This window comes from Mesoplodon mirus (assembly GCF_964341445.2).
Source record: "Mesoplodon mirus genome assembly, chromosome: 18".
Lineage (NCBI taxonomy): Eukaryota > Metazoa > Chordata > Mammalia > Artiodactyla > Ziphiidae > Mesoplodon > Mesoplodon mirus.
In genome coordinates, this window is record NC_138994.1 from 2,680,225 (window position 1) to 2,700,156 (window position 19,932).

The window sequence follows — 19,932 nt, forward strand, 5'->3', positions numbered from 1 at the left end:
CTTGTGCAGGTCTCCTCATACGTAACCGATGGCTCCCGTAAATTACTTCCCACCATGCCTGAGACCACCGCAGAATTCAAGTTTGAATAGAGCAGGAAAAAGGTGTTTGAAAGGCCTATTCACTCAGCTACATTTTAATTTCCTTTTCAATCTTGTCCCAATTAATTTCACAAAATTAATCTCACAGAAGCAAACTCGGCAGCACAGAGGCTGCGGTTTTAGTGTGGCGGTCGCTCCGCCTGAACATGAAATAGGAGCTAATATAAAAATCCATCTGCTGTGTTTGAAATACACGCCGGCTGCTGCTCAGTCCTGCCTGACATTCCAAACATCAACAGCGGGGAAAAGTGATTTGGGGGTTAGTGGCCATCAGTACTTGGCAGGGGTTCAACAACAGGTGTACTCCAAAAATCCATTCAGCCTGGGCACCAGGCATGACAGGGTAGGTGCTGAATCACCCTCGGTGCAGTAACACTGCGCCCTGGCTTAGTTCCTTTTATCTGAGGATCGTAAGGCCCTTCTGTGGACCAGCACTGCTGTGAGCATTTATTGTAAGTAGGAGAAAGGGAGGTAAGAAGTCTCTATTTGGATAAGACGAGCCACAGTTTCCATGATTCAGAGAAGTGACTCTGTCTTCCTGGCTTAAAGGCCTCTCACTAGGGAACCTTTTTCTAAATAATAAAGGTGCTTGTTCTACTCTTCGAGATAACCTAAATAAACGCCCATTTAAAAATTAGGCCTCCTCTTCCAGAAGTAATTTATAGTGGTAACATGAGCTGTCCAGCAGATAAGGGCAAATTAAAGAGAGAAAGAAACTCTTTCTCAATTGTCTAGAAAGAAGAAGAGGTCCCTGAATGACCCTTAAATGGTCCCTGTTTACCATTTAAGGTAAACAGAGTTGATAGGCTACATCTCTTGAGCTTATGTTGTGTGACACTCGTGAGTTGGCCCTGGGCTCCTCCAAGGTTTTTCCAGCTACTTATTTCCATGGAAGGCAGCCTTGGAGCAACAGGCTGGGCACCACAGAAGGGTTATACTTACATGGTGGCTTAGCCAGGGTGGGGAGATATTCTCACCACCCAAACACACCATGCTTTGGTTGTCTTCTCTGCTGGTACAGTTGGTATGGAAACAGGGAGCCTTAAAGGCAAGGTCAAGTTTAACATTGAACATATTATGCTGTCAGATGGCCATGGGTCTTATGTGGATGAGGATGGACCGATTTCATCATCCTGGATGACAGTTAGCTTCCAGCACTGGATTGGAGCTACTTAAATTCAGGCCGGGTCCTGGCTCCAAACCCAGCTCCTAGTTATCCGAAAGCAGCAGGCCTGTCCCTGGCACACCTGGACTATGTTAACATTACACCATGTCTGTTATAATAGGATTTTTAAAGCCCAGTGTTCTTCACCTACTCCCTCAAAGGACTACTTAAAGAATGTAGACCTTTCCCCTCCCTTGACCCCAACCCCTCCAGAAGAGATTTGTATGTTGTAAAAATTATCTGAATGCAGCAGTACTTCCTCTTTTAAGTGTGCTTAGTTGAATTTGACAACACCTCATAAAAACAGATAAGTTAATTCCTTCAATTGCTTTAAGTGAGGTTTTTTTTTTTTTTTTTTTTTTAATTTCAGGGCTCTGAGAGAAAGGAGGTGTTTGGTGACATCTAGTGTCCATTTAGGACCTCCTCAGGCACCATTACCCTCCGCTTGGCTGACTGGGGGATGGGCAGGGTAATTTGGGAGGTAATTCGGGGGTAGGAAGTGGGGAGAATACAGGCCTGGGGCACAGACTGCACAAACATAGTGATGAAACTGATCAATGCCTGCCAAAGAGCTGTCATTCACCTCTGACCTAACCAAAGGGGACGGTGAGGGAGGGTACCATCAGAAAATACCTTTTCTTATTTATGATGATACAAAAAGAGAAGCAGAAGCTGTCCCCATAACCCCATTTCATGTTAACAAGCAGGTCAACACTGTGCTGTGATGACGAAGATGATGATGATGATGGTGTTTTCTCTCATTAATAACCCCTATGGGAGGCTATAGAGTTAGGAGGATGGGAATGGGATTTGGGGTCAGCTGGAAGGCAACGGTCATACACCGGTCAAATTCAGTCGAGGCCATTCCTTTCCCCCAGACAGGAACCAATCATCTAGAACAAACCCTGGCAGCCTCATTCCTCCAGGTAATTTTTATAAATGAGGGGACACCCATTCCAAGAGAGGACAAAAGGGAGAGGGTGTTTGTGAGTGTGAGTGTGAGTGTGTGTATGTGTATGTGTGCTTATGCATGTGTGTGTCTGTGCATATGCGTGCATATAAACCTGCAAACAAGAGACCTGGCTACATATCAACCTTATTCTCTAAACCCTGGCCATTTATTATAAAACCCATTTAAAAAAAAAAAGTAAAATTGGCATTTTCCACTTTAATCTCCTCAGTCCTGAACTGTTGTCCTGAACAAGGCCCTTCACTTTGTACACACACACACACACACACACACACACACACACACACCCCTTTCAGTCAGGTGGAAAGTCCCAGATCAGATAATTAGCTGTGAGACCCAGACAGAAATGTTTACCTAGAACCATATAAGCCATGGCAGGGCTAGGTTAATGCTCACAATCACCCATTGCTTTACAAACTCCAGTGTAAAACAATTCCAGCCATTTATTTTGCAGTGAATTTATAACAAATGCTGTTAAAGGCTTCGTCTTTTGACAGAGGTAATAATAAATTCACTGTTAAAGACGGTAGTTTAATTCCTTATACCTCCAATACTGCACAGAATAAACCATATTCATCACTGAGTAATTTTTTACCACATAAATCTTTAAAACTAACCGGTGAAGGCTGTTGAGACTGAAATATTGTAAATTTATAAGATATGCCCATGTAGTATTGGATTCAGAGGTTTCCATTCGAATATATTATGGGGAAAATTTGTGTCTTTAACTGTGACATTCCCTCCATTTCCCACTGCCAGTATTATAACAAGCAGCTCCTCCAGAGTCAACTGCACGTTTATTAGACAGAGATTTAGTAATAAACTCCTCACTAATCTGCCAAAGAGGCTGGATGACATTTCGGTGAGATGCTCTATTTAAAAGGGGGTCACAAAAGCTTTGTTTCTGTGTAATTATTTTCTCAAAAGGAACTCAGCCTCCCCAAACCTCTGTCTGCTAGTTTTTCTTGGTAGTGTATGGATCCAGCTCTCCAATCAAACTAGCAAAATACTGAAGCAAATTATAACCTCATTGCAGATATACAGAGCAGTAACTTCTATGCATATAGGATTAGTTACAGGGGGCTTGGGATAATTGGTTAGAACACAGAAAAGCTGGAATTAGCAGACTTGTGGTATTTAAGACTAATAAAAAGATTATATTGATTTTCACACTAGAAATAATAGACACAATGATTTCAGAAAACTTGCTATTTAAAAACTTTCATCTTGACATATGACGCATTCAAGATACAATTAAATCCTCAGATTTGAACAAAAATCCTTTTACTTTAACATATAAATTTTGAGTGAAAGTCTGTGCCTGTAAGACAAGAATATTCTTTCTCATAATTTGCTAGTGAAGTGACATTGAAACTGACCAATTGATTATATCAAATTGTAATACCCTCTCAAGTTTCATTAAGGAAATATTAATATTCCTAGAATGAAAAATATTTTTTTCTTTTAGATTCAGAAAGTGCATCATCTTTTCAGCAAAGAGCTTTGGCGGTTTCCCTGTTCCCACTAATATTCTGTATTTGGCAAGAGTTCCAGATACTAAAAACTTCCAAGGAGGATTATGAACTTTAAGGGTTTTTTAAAAAAAAATAAAATAAAATAAAATGCGTTTCTAAATATTAAGCAAAGGAGAAAAATCACCTGGCAGTGCAAGACTGCAGCCCATCAGAATAATTGTTAGAAGACAGAACTCAGAAAGATAAGCGAAATACCAGCAATTAATATTCAGCATTTCACATTATAGTCAAGAGGATGTGTTTTTCTTTGTGATGTGTCTCATAAGCTAAGAGTGTTGGGAGCCAGACTCTGAGCTCTGTCTTCTTTTTGTGCAGGAGGATTAAGGAGAAAAAAAACAGCGACAACAATCCTGCTCCATCTGTAAATGAACAAACATCTTGATTTTATAGCTATTTGCTTTGTAAAACTGAGGAATGAAACAAAAATTACTGGATGCCTAAGTAACACTTTAATTCCAAATTCATTTACGCTGTAGCTATGTAGTTGTCACAAACCATAATGCAGTATTTAATTAAAATAACAGAAGTGTATCTAGATATGTCCTGGGGTAGCTATCACCAGATTATAGTCTATGCTATCCGTATTTTATTTATGAAACGGCAGAGTCTAAGGTGCAACTAGGCTGATACAAAAGCCTAATAAACATTTTAACCTGCAATTTTATAAAGGCTTTTTCTTTCCTGCTACGTCTTTAAATTTTTCCTCCTTCTATCTTTCGGGGGATTGTTTTGATGTCGATAAAGATCTCTCTTTCTAACTCTTGCTTTTCAACTATTGACCTCCTGTGTCTTCTGGCTGTGAAATCCCCCATCTGTTGTCATGGAAAGGCTTGTGAGGTTTCACAGGAGCCACAGCAAGCAGGGGACATCTTAGCGGAACTTGGACGTGGAGGGTAGGAAAAAAGCAAATCCTTTTCAGGCTCAGTGTGCTTGTTCCCATACAATCTTCCTTGCACCTTTTTTTTTCCACCTATAAATACCCGTTATAGTTTACACGCTTGCTTGCTCTACTTTGTGGATGTTCACATGCAGACATACTGCTCCTTTTCATAAACACATAGCATCTGTCTTATACGCACCCACCATCTATCTCCTCGTTCACATTGGCTGTCCCATCAGCCTCCTTGTCTGCAGAATTATGTTCAGCAAGGTCCCGATTTATAGGAAATAAATAATGAAAATGGAACAGACTGGGAAAGATAATCGAAACATTCAAATTGTTATTTTTCACTGTACTTTCTACAAACAGAGGATCTGTAAACACCTAGCAAAGGTGTTCGCTGATTCCTAAAAAGCAATTGGAACATTCTGACCCAGTGGGTCTCTACCTTGTATTTTTCTACCTTGTATTTTTCCTGTTCTGTCTTACTTTTTGATGCCCCAAGATCTCACCTTTTTAAACGGCAAATGATGCTGTGTTATTATTTTCATTATTTCTGCTTCTTATTTATCCTGTTTATAATGACAAGTTCTTGTCATCATTTATCCTCTATAAGATAATCCTAAGAATTACAAAACAAAAACAGTAATTGCAACCACCTTTTTAAAGAAAATAGCCCTTGCAATTACTATATAAAGATATTTGATAATGGTAGCATCAGATCACAGTCCGATCCTACAGCAAGGGTCTTTTGGAGAAGGGTCTCTTACACACACTTGTAATTATTTTCGTCCCTTTCACAGGTCACATAGAGAGTTAATTTCAGTAGCTGCTAATTTCCATCCAACAAGAGTGCAGTACTTTAAACCACCCAATATAATTGGATTCAAAACAAATTTAGGAAATGGAGTGTGTTAGAAAGCAAATAAAAATATCCTTTTGGTAAGAAGGAGGGTGAAAGTAGTAAAAATGGCCTTTTTTCCTCCCTTCTTTTCCCTTCACAACTTTGCCATTAAAGTTGCACCTACAGCTAGAAGTTTGTCCGTGAAAAATGGTCATTTTGTTTCTCTGCTCAAAGAATGTTATTAAAATGCTAATTTAAAAGAAAAAGGAGTTAAATATCTAGCGATGGTGCATTCTAATTGCAACCATAATGAGCTCTCTAAATGTGCGTGCCCCTGACACACACAGAGCATAAACAGCAGTAAACAGATCATTAGTACCCGCGTTCATTTATTCTGGCGACCTTACCATGACCCCACCGAGGGTAGGGTGAAAAGCAGGTGGATCTGGCTGTGACACCCCCTAGAGGGATCCAGGAAATGAAGCTATAAGCGGTTGTCATGGAAACGCCTATGTGTGCAGATGATGTAACACACCGACAGGCTGTAGGCTTCGCAACTGGGACGTTGCCTTTCCCTCGCCGGAACAATCTCACGGATTAAATTATTCATTTCTTTAATTCACATAGCAAAAGAAATCCTAATTTTCTTGGTTATGTGCAACTCTCTTCCATTTGTCTAAGGTCTGTCATCCCCTCTTTCTCGGAAACCTACCCCAGCTTCCTACATTCTAGCCCCAAATCACTGAATCTGACAAAATCAAGTGGAGGAAAGGCAGTGGAAATCTGATGCTCAACGTCTGTACTTATAGAGAGAAAATGTAAGATTTTAAGCTAAAAATTAATAATATAGACAGTGTTCCTTTCTGATGAGGGCATGGTGACCAGGGACTAAATGTATACCTGTCCTGAACAAGATGGCTTTGTTTGGAGCAGGACAGGGTCAAAGTGATACCTGATGCAGAGAGTGTAAAGCAGACAGGCACCAGCCCCAAATGAACACATCACCATAGCAAGGTGCAGGGATAAGAGAAAAACATAAGAGAAAAGGAGCATCTGCTCACCTCCTCCCATGTCCAATTGAGGGAATCGAGATTAATAAAAATAATTCTTTAGAGAATGATTCCACTCTATCCTACCCTGTTTTGCAACGAACAACCTCAATAACCTTACAGCAACAGTAGAATAAGTTTTCTGCTTTTTTTTAAAGGAAGCAAAAAAGACGATCTCTGGAAATTATTTTAAAATAAAAAATACCCTGGCCTGCGCCTCCCCCCCACCCCACCCCCACTGCACTTTAGATGAACCTGTGATATTGTAGCAATGGCCCTTGAAGTGCAGTGGGGAGGTGATTTAGGAGAATATTAAAGGCAATGTGGAGATTCAAGGCGCCTCTCTCAGGGAGATCTGGAGAAATACGCAGCACAGATGGGCCGAGCAGATTAAACATTTCCGTCACATTGTTTTCAAATTGTGTTGTGGTGCCTGAGGCTGGTACTGCGGTCAGAGCAAAATAGAGTGGTGCGGAGCTGCGAGCTGCACAGCTTATGGAATACATGTTAATACGCCAGTCTCACGTGGTATCACAATTCTATCAGCTCCGAAATGGTGCTGTCTCTACTGTTCCTGAATTCTGCACTTAGCACCTTGCTTTCTCCTGTCTGCAAAGTGTTTACCTTCCCTTTATCCTTCCTCTCTTTTTTAGTCAAAGTTCAAGTTGTGTGTATCTCGTTTCTCTTTTCCACACAGCCCTGTTCCGCCTTCCCTCTTACCTTCACAGCTTATGATTTTTCTGTCATGCACACTCTGTATTTTGCCCACACTTCCATCACCAACAATGTCCAGTTTGTGCGCGGGTCCTGCACCCCTCCCTAGCCTTGACTTGGTCATTATCCACTCACACCCAGTTCAGGACATCAGTTCAGACTTGAGGCTGAATAGTCCCTTGCACTCAGGGCTCTCAGACCCTCCATCTAGCTGACACATTCCTCTTCTCACACTCAGCTCTTTGCTGGGGGTGAGCTTTGTGGAGTTGTTGCCATGTGCACCCCCCCGCCAGCTGCTGTCGCTGGCCACCAGCCTTTCCATGTCCCCTTTCTTAGACTCAAAGCCCCCCATCCCTGGCCCCAGCTCCAGTCTCACCAATGTCCAGGTTAGCAGGTTCCCTGAAACGTGGCAATAAATAAAACTAGTTCAATTGAGGCAAATTTAATGATACATTTTTATTATGATTTATAGACCAAAACTCTGAATAATGGAAAAAAGAGAAAATGATTGCCAAGAACTTAAAACACGGTGTGAAACAGCCTGGAGAGGCCACCAAGCTACCCAAGGTTTCAGCCAACCATTGGGCTCTGATCCTTTCACAGGTTCCAACAGAACTAATCCACTGTCGACCCAACTGACCACTTGCTTTCTCCTTTGGTAAAATCTCTTCCTAAAACCATTTGTCCTGAAAAACGGGCACCTGTTTGTCTGTGGCGAACAATTGTTTTTCTCAGCAATTGGAAGGGTGCTGAGTTAGAGCCCTCAATTTATTTAAAACTTTTGATAGCCTCAGAAAGCATTAAATTTCCAAAGCTGGATTTCAGTAGAGAAATTGTAGGCCAACCCAGAGTAAAAACATGATATTTTTGGCTGAGCTTGGAATATTACAATCTACTCTGCTTAGGAATTCAAACTTCCCATCTTTACTAATGATAATGTACGATGTACAGGCACTAATAAGAGAAATAAGCAATCATAAACCAATAATTCTGTCATTGATTGGCCTTCCCCATACATATATGAAGCATTTATTGATCTTTCATGTTAGGGGCTGATTGATTGTTCCCTTGAAGAGGTAGTCTCTTGTTTACAAGCACTGAAATAGTGAACTTTGATGGTTAAAAGAATAAAAGTATGAGACATTTTCCGTGAATCTTGTTCCACAGAGGCTTATCGAAGCCCAGTTCAATGTGAAAAGAGAACATTTCCATTAGGAACATTCTCAGGGGAACCAGCAGTGTCAAGCAGCTTGCTCCAAAAGCCATCATGTGGATTTGAATGGAAGCTATAAGAAGACACCACAACTTTTTTTTTTTTTTTTTTTTGCGGTATGCGGGCCTCTCACTGTTGTGGCCTCCCCCGTTGCGGAGCACAGGCTCCGGATGCGCAGGCCCAGCGGCCATGGCTCACGGGCCCAGCCGCTCCGCGGCATATGGGATCCTCCCAGACCGGGGCACGAACCCGTATCCCCTGCATCAGCAGGCGGACTCTCAACCACTGCGCCACCAGGGAGGCCCCAGACACCACAACTTTTAAGTCACAGTTAAAGAGATGGCCTTAGAAGGGATAAGCAAGCTTGGTCAGCCTTTGAAGAAGGAATAGACTTGGCAGCTGGAAGGCTGAAGCCTTGGAAACCCAGAATGGCAGGATTCTTGATTTCCTTCCACTGTTTTTTTAAAAGTGGGGGTAGGGGTGAGATGGCCACACTGGGCCAAAGAGCAGATACGGGCCATAAAGATCACTGTACTTTCCCCCTAAAGTGCTGGTTGGCCAACTGTAGAGGGTTCATAAACCCTTTGAGAATCTGATGAGAGGTCTGGGCCTCACCCCAGGGACAAAACACATGTACACATGCACACAAATTTTACACCAGTTTTAAGGAGTTCAAAGATCCCTTCACGTGCATCCACAGAGAGGCCATGGGTCAGAGACTCCAGTTTAAGAATCTGTGCCCTAGAGGATGGTGATTTCCTTTTGTTGGAAAAGCCTAGGATTCACTGAGCCTAGAAATTGAATTCTCAGCCCAAGACTGGATGGTCATTCCAGGTCATGTCTGTGCTACTCCAGGGGAGCCATGGAAGAGCTTAAACAAATAGGAACCAGCAGGGAGGAGAGAAATTAATATGTAGCAATCATGGAGTAAGGGTATTTAATCTCTTTTAAGGCTTACGATAGGCGCCTGCTGGTTTTCCCCGATACCCCTGACACCTACTGACAGGGTATTTGCAGCCACACAGGGACTCAAGGCCCTGTGACAGGAGGAGCACTGAGAAGGGCCATGATAGTCTTGAAGCCATAAACAGCAATAGGAAACCACTGGAGGCAGTCAAGCTGTGCGGCGAGCCCGTGGTTGGCGGCCATACTGCTTTTGTTTATAGAATTTGCTGTTCTTTTTATGGCAGGTTTGGTAGGGGTTTTTTTTTCCTTGTTGATGGAGATGAGCAGCACAGATCCTTTTATGGCAGTGTGCAAGCCCCCATTAACACTTTTGATTGTTGCTGATGGTGAGCGCCGTGCCTATTTCAGATGCCCTCAGTACTCTACTCATCCAGGCCAGTAGCTTCTCCAACCAGATAACGGAGTCCAAATAGCCAACCTTTGTTTTTAAGACTCCTTCATCTGAGGGCTTCAAGGAGGTGGGGCAGGGTTGATGTTGAGGAAAACAGATGTTTGATCAAGCCTAGAAATATTTATGACGAGAACAAGCCACACATTATACTATTTTTGAGTGTAAGTCTTCTTAAAAGATTTTGTGGCAAGAAGCAAGCACTGCTGTAAAGGGTTTGGGTTTTTTTTAAATAGCTTCTTATATTCTTATCCAAATCATCTTCACTTAACCATTTTGTATAATCAACATCTCAGCTCTACCACACACAGTGTATAGAATAGAGAGTTATGGAGTGGGGAGCCTGTATAATTCTGATTCCCTAACATTGTCACTTGTAGGTGTGCATCCCCACCTTGAAGGTAGAAACACTTCCGCATTGAGGATTTCAGGTCTCCTGGGACTGTCTCAGGCATTTTTCCAGTCAGTCCTTCCAAACATCTGGGCAAAAAGAAGTCAAACTTTCTTGAAAATGTTAATACCAGGAATTCAGTTCTCTCTGCCATCCCAAAACTAAAATCCAAGAATCAGCAATTTAATAAAAATGCAGTAAATTAGCACCTCTAGACAAGAGCAGAGTTCATTCAGAGCTGGGGTCTGCCTGGCTGAGCCAGTACTCTCTCCATTTTAATAGTTTAATAAAAATTAGCATAATTAACGAACATCTGTATGATCCAGAGTGGTGCAATTTGGCACTTGGAAACGAGGGCTTAAACATGATTGCTGTGAGTTTAATGTTGTTTTAATTCTTTTTGGCACTGTGCAGTGACATAAACGTTTGGTGGTGATAGTTCTCGGCCGGATCTCATTTGCATTTTTCTCCCTTTGATTATGAGCAATTGTGGACTCCCCAGCAATTCATCAAAGTAGAAATTATTTTAACATACCTCGTGGTGTTCAGACTGGGCTGGAGCAATGCATGGTGGGGTGGTGATAGGAGAAGAAAAGGCTAGAAATTTTCCATTCATGCTTTAAACATCTCAGCCCTGTAGGCTTTTTCGGGTATCCAGCCAAGGGATGAAATCTGGAAGACAGTCAGATCCCAAGACCTGTAGGTGCTTTGATGAAGCTCCTAGGCTACCACAGCAGGATGCATATGATCTCTGCGACTATGCCATCCTCACACTTCTGCTTGCTCTTTTGTTTTGAAGGGCAGAGAGTTGATTGCACGCACCCCAGTTCCCACCACTGTGGTGAGAATGCCACATCTGCGGTCGGCAGGGTCAGTGTGCCCCTCGAGCAAGAGCACACTGACTGGGAGCCGGCCTTGGCAGGTGTCCTGCTGTGCCTCATCTGCTTCCCATTTGCACCCTCTTCAAGTTGGCAGAGAGCACCTTCCCGAGGCTCTGTCCCTACTCCTGGCCTTACGGCTGAAGGGGGATGCTGCCAAGTGGGCGTCAGAGTCGGAAGTCTTTAACGGTCCCTAGGGAGAGAATGCCCTAGCTGAGCCCCTCAGGTGACGAAGGTGACAGCATGTGGCAGTAGAAGACCACACCTCACACATGTGTAAGCAAGCTTTTATCAAAAGACGGTCAGACACCATGGTGCCCACCCTCTGCCAGTGAGATAGCAGAAGAGCTGAAGCTAGAGTTTTTAAGATGATAGGGTATGCATTTCCCCCGCACAACAAGGCCCTGTCGACATGGCCATTGCAGCGACGTACTAATGCAAGGCAACCCTACAAGAAAACTTAAGGCAGAAACTGCCCTAACTTCAGTGTTGGGAAATGGACAGTAACATAACTCGTACCAAGAGGAGCTTTAAAATGTCCTGCCGTGGGAATTCCCTAGTGGTCCAGTGGTTAGGACTTGGCACTTCCACTGCCAGCCCTGGGTTCAATCCCAGGTCAGGGAACTAAGATCCTGCAAGCCTTGTGGTGCGGCCAAAAAATAATAATAATAAAAGAATAAAATAAAATGTCCTGACAGGCATAGGCTGAGGAATTCTGGGTAACCTCCCATACAGCAGTGCAGACTGTAGGGGGAAGCTGGCCTCCCTCCTGTGGGAGGGGGGCAATGAGAAGGTACTGTGGGAACAGTGGGGGAGGGGAGTGGACACATTCATTTATTTATGACAGATTTTTAAAAGGTAATTCCCTGTTCCTTTTAGGATAAGCTCAGTAGTCTCACTTCTTATGGCATCTGAGATGCTCTTCATGGTATTTAGGGAGCCATTTGGAGAAACTGTCTCCAAAGGCAATTGCTCTTTTCCTGCCACAACCCGTTCAATCACCAGGGAATATCTTGGAGTTGGTTGTAACTAAATCTGCTCAACTGAGAGTATAAATCCCCACTGTTCCCTTCATTTCTTCATAACCTCATTTAACAAAGTTTTTTGGGGCCCCATTCTGTGCCAGGCACCATGCTGACTGCTGGGAATACAAGAGCACACAAAACCCACAAGGTCCCAGCTCCCACAGAACTTTCCACCCAGTGATTGGCAGTGAGACAAAGGCCGTCAGATACAAGGCGGCGTGATGATGCATTTCTAGGGAAGCACAGGGCACAGCGCTGTGGACCACAGAGCTGGGGCCCTCACTTAGAGAGTGGCGAGGAGAGGCTTCTGGAGAAGCCAGAGAGGCTCAGGAATTGAAATCTGAAGGCTGCTTAGGAGTCAGCCCTGTGGAAGGGAGGCGGGAAGTAGAGGCTTAACAGGCAGAGGAAAGGCTCCATGGTGAGAGACCCTGAGGCCCATGGGAGTAGCAAAGACAAGTTCTGTTTTACTAAGGGTCAACTCGATTTAGGGGATAAATGACAATGCTGGGCCGTGAGTGGAACTAGGTCATGCAGGGCTTTTTCCACCTTTTTAAGAAGTTGACAGTAGGCCGTAGGAACTCACTAAGGTTTCAAGCAGAGCCGTGATATTATCAACGTGCCTTTTAGAAAGATTCTGGCTGCAGAATGAAAAGTAGATTGGAGGAGAACAAGAATGGAGACACAGAAACCAATTTGGAGGTTGTTTCCGTAGTCCTCAGGAGAGGTGACAGTGACATGACTCTAGGCTATTGCCAATGGGAATGGAGAGAATTGGATGGATTCCAGGAATTTTTTTTTTTTTTTTTTTTTTTTTTTTGCGGTACGCAGGCCTCTCACTGCTGTGGCCTCTCCCGCTGCGGAGCACAGGCTCCGGACACGCAGGCTCAGCGGCCATGGCTCACGGGCCCAGCCGCTGCATGGCATGTGGGATCTTCCCGGACCGGGGCACGAACCCATGTCCCCTGCATCGGCAGGCGGACTCTCAACCACTGCGCCACCAGGGAAGCCCCAGTAATATTTTGGATAGAGAACTGACAGAACTCAAGGACTGATTGGAAGAGGAGGGTGAAATTGGGAATGACTCTTGGGTTTCTGGCTTGAGTACCTGAGTGCATAGTGGTACCACTCACTGAGACACAGAACACAGGTGGTCAAGATACTCTGTGAATGGGAATGGATACAGGGGCAAGATGATGGTTAAGTTTAGGACACAGTGAGTTTGAGAAGCTTATGGACGTGCACTTGGGTATTGGGATCCAACCCTTAGATCTGGGCTGGAGCTATGGTTGTGAGTCATTTATACAGGCATGGTGGCTAAACCACAGAGGTGTATAAGATTGCTCAAGGAAAGTGCATCAAGTCAGAAGAAGGCCAGGACAGAAACCCTGGAAAACCACATTAAAAGGAGGGATAGAGGAAGATGAGGAGAATGAAAAGAAGCAACCAGAGAGGGAGGTAGGATGGAAACCAGGAGAGTATAATCATAGAAATTAAGAGAAGAAAATGCCTCAAGAAAGGTCCATAGTGCCAGCAATGCTGAGAGATCAAGTAAGTGAAGGATTGAAAAGTGCTCATAGAATTTGAGCAATAAGGAGGTTATAGGAAGCGTAAGTGGAATGACGGAGGCTGAAGCCTGATTAGAGTGGCTCGAAGAGTGGATAGAACGCAAGAAGTTGGGGCAGTAAGTGAAATAAATTCTTTCAATAAATTTGTGAATTGGCAGCATAGACTAGTCGAAATGGGAAGCAGACATGCATTAGGGACTAAATAATTATTTTCAAAGACGAAAGAAACTTGAACACGCTTCAGTGCTGACCTAAGGAGTCATTTACATTAGAGGTGGTCAGACTTCTCAGAACCTGGTCTCTAAGAAAGAAAGCAGAAGGGTTACAAGTGCACATTAGCTAAGTTCCTGTTTGGGTGGCTGAAGGTTGACAGATCTGATGGCTCCTCTTTTCTCTTTGAAGGTGGAAGAGGTCAGCTGCTGAGAGGAGGGGGAGAGGCAGAGTTAGAGGAGGGGAGATACACTAACAAAAAGATAACCAGTTGACCCAGAAGTTTAGTGCGTCAGCAACCTGGTTTTCTTACTTTTTTTTCCTAGAACTCAGCAGCCAGGTGGGCAAAAGGCAGACAGTTGGCTCCATGGTACCCAAATCCAGTTGAACTGGAATACGTATATTTTCCATGTATTCCTAAATTTCACTTCCTTCAAAAGAAGGGAAACATGTTCTAGTGCTTTCAGGAATAGTCCTATGATGTTCAACATCTGCTGGGTTTTTTTGTTGTTGCTTTGTTGTTTTTGCGGTCCGCGGGCCTCTCACTGTTGTGGCCTCTCCCGTTGCGGAGCACAGGCTCCGGACGCGCAGGCTCAGCGGCCATGGCTCACGGGCCCAGCCGCTCCGCGGCACGTGGGATCCTCCCGGACCGGGGCACGAACCCGTGTTCCCTGCATCGGCAGGCGGACTCTCAACCACTGCGCCACCAGGGAAGCCCTCTGCTGTGCTTTTGAGAAGCTCTTCTGTATTCCAGGAGCTCCGTTCTCAACGCTGTGAGCTCCACTCTCAAACGCTTCTTTTAAACCCTCTCATTCCCTTTCTTGTTTGCCCCTCCCTGTGGCTCTTATGTCCTGCCTGTCATTATTGATGGACCTGTAAACCTCTGACCTCTTCCAGGGGAGGAATCTAATGTTTAGAGTACCTACTATGTATCAGGCACTTTGAATTGTTTTCATGTCTGCGGCGTCACTTATATTCCCCACAACAGAGGGGTGATATTAGCCCTACTCTTACAGAAGAGGAAGTTAAAGCCAGGAGACCCTCCGGTCACATGGCTACTAAATGACCAAGTGGGGACGAGATCCCAGTCTGTCTGACTCCGAAGCCCATTACTCTATGCTGTGAACTCCCAGGGAGCAAGCAGTGTTCTGATTCATCATCCATCTCATGGGAACTCAAACAACACTTTGCACATAGAAGGTGCTTGGTAAATAGTATTGATCTGCACTATGACCTGACTCCCTGAATACTTCAGTGCTCTGGCATTTTAGGGTGTGCCCAACTTTCCCCAAAGGAGCCGTCCCACTCTGCTTGGTAAAAGACATGCTCTTTAGGTTCAGCAATGGTACCAAATGTGCTAACTTTACAGTGTAGACAGAAAGATGGCGAAAGAAAAGCAGTTTCTCTTCCTTCTAGATAACTTTTAAATTGAGTAATCCCATCGGGGCGTTAATGAGTTGTACCGACAGTGTCTACAAAGAAACCACCCAACAGAATCTCCCATGTGATCATTTAACAGATTAACAAAGATGAACAGAAGCATGACTAAATTCCAACTGAAACCATCCTCTTGTCATTTTTCAGGAATATAACATGTATGGCTGGTGGGTTGGAGAACTGAACAGCCTCATTGGGATTGTTCCAAAGGAGTATCTCACCACCGCCTTTGAAGTGGAAGAAAGATGAAGCCCAGGTATCAGAACTATTGACAATGAATTTGTTGGCCATGCCTTTGTTTCTTTGTGAAGGATGAGAGTGGCCAGTGAAGTAGCTTTTCTTCATTTCCAAAAGTGATGCTGGTAATTCACCATTGAAAGAAGATAAGGGTGTAATTGTTTTTCCTACATCGGGGGACTGTGTCAGTCAGGATTAGGTTCAACTACATGTGACAGAAAACTCAAAATAACTGATTTAATTAACACAGAAATTTATTTTTCTCTTCTGTAAAAATCTGGAGGTAAGTAATCCAAGGTATCTAGGTCCCAGGTATCTTCTCTTTTTGCCCCACTGTGTGTGGTCAACATTCCCCAGGTTACCTCATGGCCCAAGATGGATGCTCCAGTTCAAGCTATCATGCCTGTATCCTACCCAGCAGGAAAGATAAAATGACAGGAGAAGGGCACACCCTCTCCTTTTAAGGACATTTCACAGATGTTGCACACACCACTTCTGCTTACATCCCATTGGCCAGAACTTGGACATACAGAGACACCAAGCTGCAAAGAAAGCTTTCTACTAGGTAGAATCTGTGTCCAGCTTAAAAGTGGAGTGGGGCAGGGTCGGGCCAGGGGGGTGGGGGGGCGGGGGTGGAACTAATAAATTTAAAAGGGAGAATGAATATTGGAGAATTAGGAATTTGTGCCACAAGGATGGGTCTGAGTTTCTTTACGCACAGCTCTCAAATCCAGAGCACCATTTCCCCCAAATGCCCATGTGTTGCAATATGATTGGCAAAGATTAGGAATCCAGTATGAGGATTCCTATGGAACATAATCAAATTAACTTTTAGGTAACAAAGAATATGGATTGCATTTTATCAGCAAGAACCACATCATACTTTAAAACAGCGGAGTGGGGCCTCCCTCATGGCGCAGTGGTTGAGAGTCCGCCTGCCGATGCAGGGGACATGGGTTCATGCCCCGGTCCGGGAAGATCCCACATGCCGCAGAGCGGCTGGGCCTGTGAGTCATGGCCGCTGAGCCTGCGCGTATGGCGCCTGTGCTTCTCAACGGGAGAGGCCACAACAGTGAGAGGCCCGCGTATCACAAAAACAAAACAAAAAAAACAGCGGAGTGAGTGCTTTGGGTGGGGTAACAATAGATTAGAATTAGGATGGTGATGGGGGACACCAAGGCTAGCATGATATCACCAGCTCCATCTTCTGGCCTGAAATGGAAGCAGCCTTTATTGATGGGGTGAAGGATGTTATGTGTGACAGTGATACAAACTGGCCTTGGAATCTTTCAGACCAGGGGCCACTCTAGTGTGCAGCAGCAGCAGTTGAGTTGTCCATTTAGGAAAATACATAAGGAGAGATCTTACTCTCTGATGCCCCTGTACAATCATGAAGCACCAGCTCGGGCCTCTCGCTCAAGGTTTGACTTTATGATTTCCCGAATGAGGACTCCATTTCCAGGCCATGAATGCAGAAGGCTTGGAATTTTTTTGTCAAATCTAAATAAATTCACCCTACTTCACTCTGTCATTTATTTCATGACAAACTTGTTTATCTCCTCATTCTCCTTGACCCAACAATTCCACATCTAGGAGTTTATCCTACAGCTACACTTGCACATGTGCAAAATGATACACACAAGGTTTGCAACAGCAAACCACTGGAAATGACCTAAATGTTCAGTAGAGACCTCGCCAAGTAACTGTAGTAATTCAGGGAATTGAACACTATGCCACATTATGAGGTATGTTGGTAAGTTTAAAAAAAAAAAAAAGCAGTGACGGGTAGGTCTACTTCGCTCCATTTGTGTAAAGAGGGAGTCTCCAATTTCTTATATATGTATGAGTTACCGCTGGAAGGAGAAAGAAGAGGATAACACTGGTTGCCTCCAACGACAGAGAAACTGCGTGACTGTGACACAGGGTAGGAGGGAGACACTTTTTACTCTATGCCCTTTTATATCTTCTATATTTTGAATCATAAAAGCAAATTTGTATAGTTTTCCTCCTTTAGGACACATATGCTTCTCTCTACCCCACCTTCATGAAGAAACTGATGATCAAGCGCTCCCACTCCCTGTCCCATCCAGCCCAACAACATCATGGGCTCTTCCCTGTACAGAAGAGACCCAAGTCTCTGACACCCACCGTGTAGTAACTGTAAACCACCAATGAGACAAGTGAGAAGAGGCATCTTCAGCAGACCTGTTACTAAACCTGCCTCCTCATAGCTGAGCCCATCTCTAAACGTCTCCACATACCCACTTCTGCCTTCTCCACAGGCTTGTCACAGAGAAGGTGAGAGAGAGAGAAACCTTTGGAGGAAGAAGTTGCTGGTTGCTTTGGCTGGTTTGAAAAGCACGAATAAACCTCAGATGTGGTTCCTTTGCCCTGTGTGATGGTGTTGTGTTTCTTTTTGTACTGGTATCAAAATGCTAGCTCTGGGCATTCTTATCACCTCCAGACAACGTGGGAAGGGAGGATTTCCCTGGCGGTCCATTGGTTAAGACTCCACGCTCCTGGGCTTCCCTGGTGGCGCAGTGGTTGAGAGTCCGCCTGCCGATGCAGGGGACGCGGGTTCGTGCCCCGGTCTGGGAAGATCCCACATGCCGCGGAGCGGCTGGGCCCGTGAGCCATGGCCGCTGAGCCTGCGCGTCCAGAGCCTGTGCTCCGCAACGGGGGGAGAGGCCACAGCAGTGAGAGGCCCGCGTACCAAAAAAAAAAAAAAAAAAAAGACTCCACGCTCGCAGCCAAAAGCAAACAAAAACAAACAAACAAAAACCACAAAGTGGGAAGGGAGAGCCTGAAAGGAAACAAAAGCCCAAACAAGAGGGCTTGCAATTGTCTTTCAGGGCAGGACCATCTCTGGAACCCAGGCTTGCCCGGTTTCTGGTCGGCTTCTCAGACTTCCTTTCACTGCCGACTTGTTATTTTTTTCTTTTGTGTTCACTCTGTCTGAAATGAGACGGGGCTAGAAGCGAGTCCTTGGAGTCAGCACATGGGAGAGTTCCCTTTTGGGCCTCAGTTAGCAACCCCACTGTGTCCTGCAGGCTGAGGGAGTGCTGTGGGGAGGGCTTGTGTCTATACGACCCTGTTTCCTTTTCCTGTTGCCTGTGCCTAGCACTCGGGTTATCCGTGCCTTCAAGAGGCGGCAAAACATAATGGTTAAGAACATAAACTTTGGGACTTCCCTGGCGGTCGGTCCAGTGGTTGAAACTTTGCCTTCCAATGCAGAGAGTGCGGGTTCCATCCCTGGTCAAGGAGCTGAGATCCCACATGGCTCGCAGCCAAAAAAAACAAAAAACATGAAACAGAAGCAATATTGTAACAAATTCAATACAGACTTTGAAAATGGTCCACACCAAAAAAAAAAAAAAAAAAAAAAAAACTTTAAAAAAGAAAAAAAGAACATAAACTTTGAGGGAATTCGCTGGTGGTCCAGTGGTTAGGACTCAGGCTTTCACTGCTGGGGCGGGTTTAATCCCTGGTCGCCGGAACTAAGATTCCCTAAACCGTGAGGCGCAGCCCAGAAAAAAAAAAAACAACAACAACAAACTTTAGGACCAGACAACCTGGAAATAAGTCCCAGTTCCCTGTGTACTACATATGCTCTCTAAGAGCAAGTTACTTGACCTTTTATGCCACAATTTCCTCACCTTAGAAGGGGTATATACTCCATCTCACCAGGTCATTAGGAGATTAAAGGAGTTAACGTGTAACGTACCTGGAACACCACCTGGCACATAGTAAGTAACTGCTCTGTAAAGTTTAGTTATATTATTGCCTGACTTTCTACACAAGAAATTTTGAGAGATGGGCAACTGAACAGCTATAGAAATTTTATCTTCGAAGCTGCCTATTCTATTCAGAGCTGTCCTGGCTTGGCAGTAGCCTTCCTCACCTCTTAACAACCATATCATAGCCCTGCAGTAAGACACCATTTCATGTCACCAAAGAGAGAAACTGGGAGCAAACAGGGATGTTGTCAGTGGATTCCAAGTTTCTCCAAAAATCCTATGCCAGCTATTCATTTCCAGATTTTTCTGACCCAGGAGTAAAACAAAAGAAAGCTTTGTTATATGTGATGGATAAAGAAGTAACAAAAGGGGACAATTTAAGTCTGGAAGGGGGAAAAAAAGAGATTAAGGGCACTACAGAGCTGTCCGTAACGTCCCGTCCACTTTACACAGGGTGCCAAAGGAGAAGCAACCACTAGGTGGCAGCAGGTGAGCAGATGAACCAAAGGGAACCAAGTGCCTTCCGCTTTGGGAACCTTGGCACCAATCGCAGCCTACAGGTAAAGACAACGGGCATCGTTAAAGTGGTTAAAGGAAGGAGCAGACAGAAACCCCTCTGTGCCCAACTG

General features: G+C 44.4%; 1 protein-coding gene across 2 annotated transcripts in view; it reads left to right on the forward strand.

Annotated features, from left to right (window-relative positions):
• The window catches only part of SKAP1 (src kinase associated phosphoprotein 1), a 280,603-nt gene extending 262,663 nt beyond the window's left edge, over positions 1-17,940 (forward strand). For both annotated transcript variants that reach the window (XM_082604463.1, XM_082604464.1), the window contains exons 12-13: positions 15,477-15,585; positions 17,849-17,940. In XM_082604463.1, the coding sequence (XP_082460589.1) occupies positions 15,477-15,578 (102 nt within the window). In that variant the 3' untranslated portion in view covers positions 15,579-15,585; positions 17,849-17,940. The remainder of the gene's footprint in view (positions 1-15,476; positions 15,586-17,848) is intronic.
• The last annotated feature ends 1,992 nt before the right edge of the window (positions 17,941-19,932 follow it).